The 10,929-nt window shown below is 51.9% G+C and overlaps 1 protein-coding gene across 2 annotated transcripts in view; it reads right to left on the minus strand.

Annotated features, from left to right (window-relative positions):
• Positions 1–10,585, minus strand: part of SND1 (staphylococcal nuclease and tudor domain containing 1) — an 810,790-nt gene extending 800,205 nt beyond the window's left edge. For both annotated transcript variants that reach the window (XM_075599279.1, XM_075599278.1), the window contains exon 1: positions 10,329–10,585. In XM_075599279.1, coding sequence (XP_075455394.1) covers positions 10,329–10,391 — 63 coding nt within the window. In that variant the 5' untranslated portion in view covers positions 10,392–10,585. The remainder of the gene's footprint in view (positions 1–10,328) is intronic.
• Between the last annotated feature and the right edge of the window lie 344 nt (positions 10,586–10,929).

Raw genomic sequence — 10,929 nt, forward strand, 5'->3', positions numbered from 1 at the left:
CCCCCCTAACCTCGGCCGCCAGAGCCCCCCTAACCTCGGCCGCCAGAGCCCCCCTAACCTCGGCCGCCAGAGCCCCCCTAACCTCGGCCGCCAGAGCTGACTTTCTATTAACCTGTGTGGGACATCCAGGAACCCCAAAGTCCTCCAGTCCCAGCGTACCCAAAGCTCCGGAAAGAACTGCCTGAATTCTTCTTTTAGAAATCCCTTCAGCACAATGTCACTTTGTCAAACCCGTGGGCAGGTATTTTATTTCCCGGAACGGGCGATCCTTCCTGCCGTTCCTTGTACATCGCCCAGTCCCTGGGTTTCCCCCTGTATTACAGTCCACGGTAGCACGCATGTATAATCCACTGCCACGCACAGACTGCATCCCATGCATGAGGCCTCGTCCGTAGTGCATGCGTGCGGCGTCACGCTCGCCTGCCGCAGGAGAGATTGGAGTCCTGCAGGCGGAGGCGTCTGAGGGGCGCGGCCGTGACATCACAGAATAGGCTCAGCCTCATTGGGCGAACCGCTTACGTGACCCAGCCGTCGCGCGGCAAATTCAAGCAAGGTTGTCGCGCGAAGCACCGGTCGCCCCCATCGCACGCGGGGGTGAGGGGGGCGAGTTGCCATTTGTCCTTTTCTTCAGGCACGGATAAGCTTTTGGAGCTTTCCAGCGGTCCCGCCGGCGTATCTCCGCGTCTCCGCCGGCGTATCTCCGCGTCTCGCGTCTTTCCCTACGTGTATCCTAGAAGGGACCGGCCGATACTACGTCCTCGAGCATTGAACGATCAAAGGAGAACGCACCGGATTTTATTATAGCCACGCGGTAGCATTGCCCCCTCCCCCCCCCCGGATGTCTGCCAGGGCCAGCCAGGCCTTTTGGATATTTGTGCCAGAGTCGCACCGCGTGGCTGCCACAGAATGAGCAGCTAATTTGTTTCCCGCCCCGGCTAGTTCTTGTTCAGGTTTAATAGAAAGAGCCAGGGGTTCAAACTGAATCTCGAGGCCCAAAATCCTCTGTAGCCAGTTAGGCCTTTGCCCCCTCAGTGGGACTGTCCGAGGGCAGGAGCGCAGCATGTGTAGCAGGTCCGCTGGCGCTTGGAGATAGCCTTTTGATCCTTAATTTGATACGGTATCTAGGAAATAATAAGGTTACGAATAGTAACGCATGTTACGCCCCCTTCGACTATTACAGGGGGCGGCCAACGCCAGTCCCCACCGGCCACCAACAGGTCAGGTTTTCAGGATATCCCTGCCTAGGCACCGATTACGCAACCTGTGCTGAAGCAGGGATATTCTGAAAACCTGACCTGTTTGTGGCCCGTGAGGACCGCAGTTGGCCAGCACCGCACTAATGCAACTACAGCACGTGTGGTCTAACCGCACCTGAAAACAGGAGTGAAGCAAGGCATGTCTTGCAGGCTTGCAACGCTTTGGCCAAAGGGTGTAACCGAGTGACCCTTCCACAGGAGAATATAGCCCCCGGGGTATTTTTGTCACATTGGATGCAGCATCGGCTTCTCTGCCTTGTGCTGTCTGTTCATGCAAAGTGATCGTATCGCTGCAGCATGCAGGATGTCATAAGACTTGGTAACAGAAGGATCCTGGGGACGCGCAGGGACGCCGCAGCGCACAGCACCACGGGGCGCAGCAGGGACGCCGCAGCGCACAGCACCACGGGGCGCAGCAGGGACGCCGCAGCGCACAGCACCACGGGGCGCAGCAGGGACGCCGCAGCGCACAGCACCACGGGGCGCAGCAGGGACGCCGCAGCGCACAGCACCACGGGGCGCAGCAGGGACGCCGCAGCGCACAGCACCACGGGGCGCAGCAGGGACGCCGCAGCGCACAGCACCACGGGGCGCAGCAGGGACGCCGCAGCGCACAGCACCACGGGGCGCAGCAGGGACGCCGCAGCGCACAGCACCACGGGGCGCAGCAGGGACGCCGCAGCGCACAGTACCACGGGGCGCAGCAGGCAGGCACCCTGTGTACAAACCAAGGCTGCGCCAGGGTTCAGCGCACCGCACGAACGCTCGGCGCGATCAGCGATAACTCTGAATGCGCACGTCCAGGGTGAGGTTGCGCGCGTGCACACGCTGCTTGGCCAGACAACCCAATTTGATTTGGCTGCTCGTTGGCGCGTCATGTAAGCGGTTTGCCCAATGAGGGCGGACCAGCACTGTGATGTCATGGCCGGGCCGTCCAACGCCGCCGGTGCGTCCCTCCACCCCCGCGCAACTAGCTGGCCAGAAATCGCTCGGCCGAGCGCATGACGTAACGGCGCTCGAGCGCCAGCACGCCCGCTCCCAGCCTGGCCGCAGCCCATCAGCCGTGCTTCCAACTGCTCAAACGGCCGCGCATTAAAAAGCCGGGTAACGTGGCCGGTGCGAGCGTGCAAAACAAAGCCAGCCAATGACCTCCGGCTCCAGGAGCAGACCGCACAAGCCCACGCCATTTACAGACGCGCGTCTCAGCAGCCCCGGGTGCCCGCGGCAGGTTTAATTATGCTCACAGCGGCAAATAGCGCGCGTTCTTCCTACACTATAACCGCTATAGCAAGGGTTCTCAACACCAGTCCTCAAAAACCCCAACAGGTCAGGTTTTAAGGCTCTCTGCTTCAGCACAGGTGGTGCAGTCTTCGACTGAGCCACCTGTGCTGAAGCAGGGATATCCTGAAAACCCAACCTGTTGGGGGGAGTCTTGAGGACTGGAGTCGAGAGCCTCTGATCTATAAAATGGACGCGGATCAATGTGCAACATTATGTATTGTGTCCTCAGAGGTAGTCTTTCGCGGCTAGGTTTTTGGCATTAACCCTTTAACTGGCAGAAGCAGGCCAATCGGGAAGCAAAACGGCACAATATTTAACCAAAAGTGTTAAAAAGGTTTTTTTTTTAAATAATCGGTGAAATGTTTGGCGTTTCATGGCTGACTGATTTTCCCGTCAGTACAATGTGTGTTGTGGTGTAAGACTGCTCCTTTACACGTGCATTAGTCAGTAATTAGTTTAGCAATTAGCTCCTATACCAATTAATCTGAATGAGCAACGAGGTTTAAAAAAAAAAGTTCTGCTTTCTTCTAAAGGCGAAATACAAGCAAAATAGTACCTTGGTGTTTAAATAAATCAGTCCTGCAGTATTACATAATACTCTTTTCTTTATTCAACTCTTAATGCATTTTTTATGCATTTTAATACTGGGCATCCTATGATTCTTTAGTAGGTTTAGCCATCTCCCCAGCAGTGCAAGATCTTTGCAACACTTTCCTGTTTGTGACAATGTGTTGCCAATATTCCCCGCAGTTTAAGCTGCAAACGAACAATAGATAATGTTACATTAGCAGCTACAAAGTATCCTTGTATTACTGAGTTCCACTGACTGAAGGATTGATTTGAAACTGCACGGCGGCCATTTAGTGAACCCTGGAAAGCAGGATTTTCCTGATTGATCACAGGAGAACGAGTTGATCGGCAGTTTAGGTGATTCGTTTTCAATAAAAGGTAATCAAAGGCTGCATATTTAAAAACAAAAATAATTTTTATTTTTGTTTAAGCTGCTTGGAGACTGCCTTTAAAAAAAAGTAACATTTCTGACCGTCTACTTCCTGTTTACACAGCACTTTTATTGTAAAACCAACCCCGCAAACATACACTGGCTGGCTTCTCAGCGCAAGTCCCCTATATAAACCCCATATACACCAGAGGCAGCGCTAGAACCTCATTCAGCAGGTACAAGGGGTTTACTCATTCCATGTACAAAAGCTACCAGAACCTCAGAAAAAGCCGGGTCACAAACCAAACATGACCTGTGACCTACGCGTGCGTCTGCGGGGAACCCTGGCAGCGAGAGGGTTAATAATTCACAAGGACTCTGGGTAGTGACATGCAAATGAGCACCCAGTGGCACGTCACCACTTCCTCTCCACCTGATTACATGAACTCCCCCCAGAGCTCTGGCCTGCTGCATGAAAGCAGCAGGTACAGCTCAGTCTGGCGTTAGGAAGTGCAGAGTCACCAGACCTCTTAAGAGACAGCCGCCGTTTCAAACTTTTGGACTCCCGTTGCGCTCTGCCACCCTAAACACCGCTTGTGGCTGCCACTATTTATCTAGAGGTCGACGTGAAGACCGATAAACTGTTGCTTGATAGATAGAGATAGATATATATATATATATATATTAAATATAGACCTGCACAAGTTGTATGACTAATTAGTTGGATGTTGCTGCTGGCAGCAAGTTCAGATGTTTGATTTAGCAAAAGCAAATACCATGCGCTGATCCAAGCCACCATGACAACGCGGATCAGAATATTCATCTCAAAAAGTAAATTCAAGGGACGCACAATGAAGCCGACCTGCGAGCCCGTTTACACAAGCGCATACTGTCAGAGCGCGCCCGCCTTCACCCCACTGCCGACAAGCGCACAGGTGAACGGATCTGCTTTATTGCGCCGTGTATTTGCCAGGTAACCTTTCCCCTCGTGTGACCGGGGGGGGGGGGGGGGGAATTATCCGTTGCGTTCCTAGAAGACCCAGCGCCAATGAGAAGCTTCCAGTCCTTAATATTAACGTTGGCCAGAATTAGGAGCTAAAGGTGTTATTCAGCAGAGGGGCTCAGCTCCAGTCCTGAAGAATATGGAGTGGGATATATCCTTAAAAATAAAACAGTTACTATGTATTCACTGGGCATCAGAAACATCCATACAGGAGTAAGCCAGCTTCCTGTAATTAGGCCGCATAACTCAGACCATGCTAAAAGAATCCAACGCCAATACATTACAGAATATACATGGCACTGTGTGAGTGTACGCTCAATGCTCAACTCCAGGCTTCACGAGCCATCAACAGGTCAGGTTTAGGATATCCCAGCTACAACACAACTGGCTCAATCAGTCCCTGCTTCAGCACAGGTGGCTTGGAGGCTCAGTCTATAACTGAGCCACTTGTGCTGAAGCAGGGATATCCTGACGACCTGACCTGTTGGTGGCCCTTGAGGACTGGAGTTGGTTACGCTTGGTCTAGTGCTCTTTTCACCATTAGATTGTAAGCTCACAGGGGCAGGGATCCTTGTCCCCATTGTATGTTTGTTTGATGGTTGTTCTGCAATACCACTCCATTGATTCTGCCCCGTTTTGGGAAGCACGATGCACATTTTATAAATCAAATTAAAAACAGATCTTACACGGCTTTCTGGCTATGTTCAGAAAACCGACAGGGCAATAAACGGTGACAAACCGCAAGGCGCCGAGACGCTATTCTACCCACACTCCTGCACCACACATCACGCCAATTCATTGCAAAGAAAGGGTTAATAAAAAGAAAATAACAAAATACCTGCGCATACATACACACTGCGCATGATAAAAATAAAGTGAAACATTGTAGACATACATATACACAGATATATGTATGTGATAGTACAGTAAATAAACAATAACGGGCACTTAAACCCCATGTGTCTCTCACGTGGCATCCCCACGGTGAGTGTGTAAAGCAGCATGCAATGCGTGCGTCTCACCACCCTGTCTGACCCTGCGAGGACCTGGGGGGAAGCAGAGCGCTGGCTGCAAGTTATCAGACGTGTCCCTAACCTCCCCCCGCCCCCACCAGATTCATCTGCCCCAGCAGCTACAATCCTACAATCCCCCCCCTCCCCACGCCGGGATCGGTGCCCCACACCCGCCCGCAGGGGGTGCCCAGGCTTGTATGTGGCAATCTGAAGCAGGAAACACGTGTGCTGGAGGCTACGGGGAAACTTCTCCCCGCCCCTTAACACATTCACTGCCAGGCAGCCGTGCAACACTTTGCAAAGCACCGTCACTCCAGGGGATCAGCACGCACACTGGAACCTGTGTGACGTTGTGTCAAGTTTCTGCCTCTGTCTGATTGTAAGCTCTGCGGGTCGGTGACATGAAATATTCCATGGATGTGTACTGTACAAAAAACTATTATGCTTTTTATATGGCTTAGCACAGTGTATGCAGTGCTGTATATAGAATGTTTGGAGGCACAAGCCCCTACCCCATAGAGCTTACAATCTATTTCTTGGTGCCTGAGGCACAGAGAGGTGAAGTGACCCGCCCAAGATCACACCAGGAATTGAATCGGCTCCACGCCTCAAACTCTGTGTCTTTACTCACCGAGCCGCTGTGCCATTAGCATTTCAATCACATTAGTTATTGTGATGTTATTTTATCTTTCAACACTTTCTGTAAACACTAAACTTGCAGCAAAGCCTCAGTGACAGCAGCACAGACACACGGTTAAGGATTCCCACATCACATACTGTACATTGTGTCACTGCAGCAACCGTATCCCATCCAGGGGGTGCGCGCCATGCAGCTTAACAGCTGTTTGCCAACGCTGCACGTGTACAGCTGGAAACCAACAACCAACGGACCGCTCCTCCGGGGAACAGAAGGGCATCAGGTATACCTGCTCCAGTCCGAAAGAACCGTGAACAACTCCAGCAAATATTTAACACCTGTATTTCCCCAAAGTAAGTAGCAGCCGGGTTTCACAGTTACATTGGGGAGCGTGAAGTTTTCGTGGTGGAACTACAGCAGGGAAATTACGCATTTAACCCTTTTGGGGCCGCCAGGCATCAAAATGATTATTAATTCAAAATGAAGCCCCTTATAAAGCACAAGTTATCACTGCCCCACCAGCCACTGCCGGGCACGTCACCAAGGTCTCTCATTCAGAGAGAAAGTATTCCGCGTATACACACCACGCGGCTTATTTACCCACAGTCACTTGTTACCGAGAGAAAAACAGCACCCTGCCAGCTGCCAATACCCCCTACTACAACTAATAACCTTCAGCAAGAAATTAAACACCCAAAATAAATATTCATTTTCATTTTGGGAGATCAAAAAAGGGGGGCGAGGTGAAACAGTCAGCTGACCTTACATAACCAGCAGGCCATAAAGATATGTAACGGCCTGCTACATTCTGTTATTCTCCTGAGAAAAGAAACGGAGCGTTATGCTTTAGAACATGGCATCAAGGAGCTTCATGGAACAAGGATGCCTTGAGAAATCCTGCACAGTACCACTACTTTATAATAGGTGTCTACAATGCACCCACAGCTTCGAAAGCATTAAACCAAGATAGGACGTTACCCACAAAAGCCACAATTAAGCCGGAGGTTTGGACACGAACCTTTTCTGGGCCAAAGGAAGAACAGAACATTCGCGCCAATGAACGGAGAGGTTTAAAGCTATGAACAAAATGGTGCCCACAATGGTCATCCATCAATGAACTACCTTCACCTCCAGATCTCGCCAATATCACATTATCCCCAACAAGAGTGACGAGTTTTCCTCACTGCACGGAGGTTCAAAAACGTGAAAAATGCCATCTGCTAGCCCAACAAGATCCGACACCACCTGCCCCAGGGGTGGTCAACTCAAGTCCTCAAGGGCAACCTTCGAATAAGCAACTGGTTGAGCCTCGTGTTGGGACAAGGTTATGCTGAATACCTGACCTGCTGGTGGTACTGGAGGACTGGGAGTTACCCACCTCCGACCTAGCCCCTGTCCCACCTTCGTTATTTTAACACTGCTAATCCACGTAGTTCAAGGGAAAATAAAGGACAGAGTGAGATTGCATGAACAGCCCCAAGAATGTGCTCCCGACATCACGGAAAGGGCCTACACATGGACGCTCAAAAAGCACAATGTGGCACGGATCCAGGAGGGAAAAGTGGAGGGTTCAGTATGGAAAGCGGCAGCACTTTCCAAGGAATAAACCTATATTAAAGGGATACGATTGTGATCATTTGTATAAAGTAATTTGTAACGCACAAGCCCTCAGGCCCGGCAGGGCGTCCCTTTTATCCGTAAAGAACACCACGCAGGTGGATTAAAAAGCTTTAATATTAAAGTTAGATGACAGGCAAAACACAAGGCCTGTCTCAATGCAAAGGAGCCAAACTGAAACCCCACAATTCAACCAACCTTTCCCCTCCTCCCCGCCCCCTAAAACTCCTAGTCAGAAAGATGGGACCCGATATGCAGGTAATAAGCCGATGTTGAAGGCGATCGATTCCACAATCTCCTCAACCGGGGCAGCAAAATGTTGCAGAGCATTGCATAGCATGCAGCAAAATGTTGCAGAGCATTGCATGCAGCAAAATGTTGCAGTGCATTGCATAGCATGCAGCAAAATGTTGCAGTGCATTGCATAGCATGCAGCAAAATGTTGCAGAGCATTGCATAGCATGCAGCAAAATGACTGAACCTTTATTTCATATATTTATATTATCAGAGCAATACGTCTATGGGCGATCGAAACCTGCTGAATGTCAGGAATACAACGCTGCACGTGCATTTAAAGATGGAGGGGAAACTGGCTGGCAAAGTTTTCCATATCACCGACCACCACAACGCTAATAACGTATGCGCGTGGGTGACAAGGTTCGGGAATATTGGATCAGTATGTCCAGAGCAGGTTTCAGCACCGTTCTGAGGACACGAGATGAACGTAGGATATTCCTACTTCCGCAATGGTGGTTCAATCAATCCCTTCTTTGGCTGAGCCTCTGGTTGAGCCACCTGTGCTGAAGCGGGGATATCCTGAAAACCAGACCTGTTAAGGGAGGCATGAGAATTGGAGTGGAGCACCCCTGCCTTATAAGCTAAAACTCATCAGCATAAATAAATGCATCTCAAATCGTAACGCCGTCTCCTCATTACCGACATGTGCCCAAGTCTCGGTGTGGAAGTGTTAAGCCATGTGTCCTATAGGACACGTTCACACAGTGTTTCCCAGTGCACAGCCAACGCGGGCATCTAAGCAGTCACGTACCCAGCTGTTCAACAGGGACTTCAAAAAGGTGCACATGTAAGGATTTTACATTTTTACTTGGTCAGAGGGAGACCGGATCCATAACTTGTCCCAGAGACATGGTCTCACTGCCCAGGTAACGCCATTGCAAAGGATGTTAAGCAAAGAAAGAGGTGCCAGCTAAGGGGTGGTGCTGCCTAAATTGGAGCAAGGTTACACAGACTGCAGGGTAGAGGACAAGGTGATGAAGATTTGGGGTTGGTGATACGATTGAGGTCCGAGCTTACCCCTAACTCTGGATCAGTCGTCATCATCTTGACAAAGTTCTTCTGCCCGACCCTCCCCCATCTGTCTCCTGCCGCATACCTTTAACTTCCTTCTGCCCCATTATTACACTATTGCCCCTCGCCTGCGCTCCTCTTAGCACGTCCCTCTAACCTCACTCAACGAACTCTTAAACTTCTACCCATCATATCACCGTCTTGCCCCTTTTCTTTTACCCCCCCCCCCCACTCCTTGCGTGCCTCCAACCCCAACCATCTGTTCCCTGCTCCTCTGACAGAGGTCCATGTCCCTTTCCTCATCTGTCTTTCCCCAGGCCAACACTCCTGCCCCTCCTGTAGCCAACTTGCCCACTTGCCTGTCTCCTACCCCACGCTCTGCTGTCTCTTGCCCCACACCTCCATATCTGCCTCCTAACCCTGCCCCATCACTCCTACCCCACACTATAAGTATGCCGTCTCTCTCCCCAACTCCACCTCTCCCATCTTCACCCATTTCACTCTAGCCCCGTCTCCCCCCTTTTACCCTCACCCCCAATTCTCCCACTTTCACCCCCTCACCTCTAATCACTTCCCCTCCCTCCCCATAGGTTTCTTATTTCCCCTCCCTATAGTTACCCCCTATCCCGTATAGTTAACCCCCTTTCCCTACATTACCAGCCATCTCTGCCCCCTCCTCCCTGTAGTTACCTCCTTTCTCACAGTAGTTACACACTATCTCTGCCCCCACCCTGTAATGACCCCCTTTCCCTCTGTAGTTTACCTCTACGCCATACTGTAGATACCCCCTCTGCAGTTCCCACTGCCCGTGCAACTGTAGTTCCCACTGCCCCCTTTTAGTTACCCCTCCCAGCAGTTACCCCCTCTCCTCCCCTCCCAGTAGTTACCCCCTCTCCCACCCATCCCAGAAGTTACCGCCTCTCCCACCCCTCCCAGTAGTTACCCCCTCTCACTTCCCTCCCACAGTAGTTACCCCCTCTCACTCCCTCCCATAGTAGTTACCCCCTCTCACTCCCCCCCATAGTAGTTACCCCCTCTCACTCCCCCCCATAGTAGTTACCCCCTCTCACTCCCCCCCTCCTAGTAGTTACCCCCTCTCACCCCCACCTCCCAGTAGTTACCCCCTCTCACAGTAGTTACCCCCTCTCACAGTAGTTACCCCCTCTCACAGTAGTTACCCCCTCTCACAGTAGTTACCCCCTCTCACTCCCCCCTCTCACAGTAGTTACCCCCTCTCACTCCCCCCTCTCACAGTAGTTACCCCCTCTCTCACCATCTTGACGATGCCGCGCTGCAGGGCGGGTGATGCGGTCTGAGCTCCGGAGGAAGAAGCCATGTCCCCGTCACACAGTGCAGAGGAGAGAAAGAGGTGCAGGAGGAGAGATATGTGCAGGAGGAGGAGAGGCTGGAGCCGGGTCACACACAGAGAGGAGGGCGCCGGGCGCTGTTACCGGGTCACACTGACTCAGAGAGGGGGGAGTCGCGGCCGCACCGCTGCTATTTATCCTTCCTCCGCACTGCGCATGCGCCGCCACAGCGGGGACACATGCAGCGGTTTCAGGATGACGTCACAGCGCCGCCCCTCCGCCGCGCCGCGCATGTGCCGAGACAGCGGGGACCCATGCAGCGGTTTCAGGATGACGTCAGGGCGCCGCCCCCTCGGCCGCTTGTGGTTCCGGGTCGCTGTTGTAGGAAGGACACGTCAGCACGTGTGTTATAGAACTGTGCTAGGTACAGGCGAAGCGTGCGAGTACATGTGGCGCCAAACTGCACAGGAGGAGGAGGGGGCTTCATACACCGGGATGCAGAGATATAAAAAAGCGTCATGTCAGAAAAGAAATTAACACAATGCACATTTTCTACTCATGAGAATT

The sequence above is a fragment of the Ascaphus truei genome, chromosome 5, assembly GCF_040206685.1.
Source record: "Ascaphus truei isolate aAscTru1 chromosome 5, aAscTru1.hap1, whole genome shotgun sequence".
Classification (NCBI taxonomy): domain Eukaryota; kingdom Metazoa; phylum Chordata; class Amphibia; order Anura; family Ascaphidae; genus Ascaphus; species Ascaphus truei.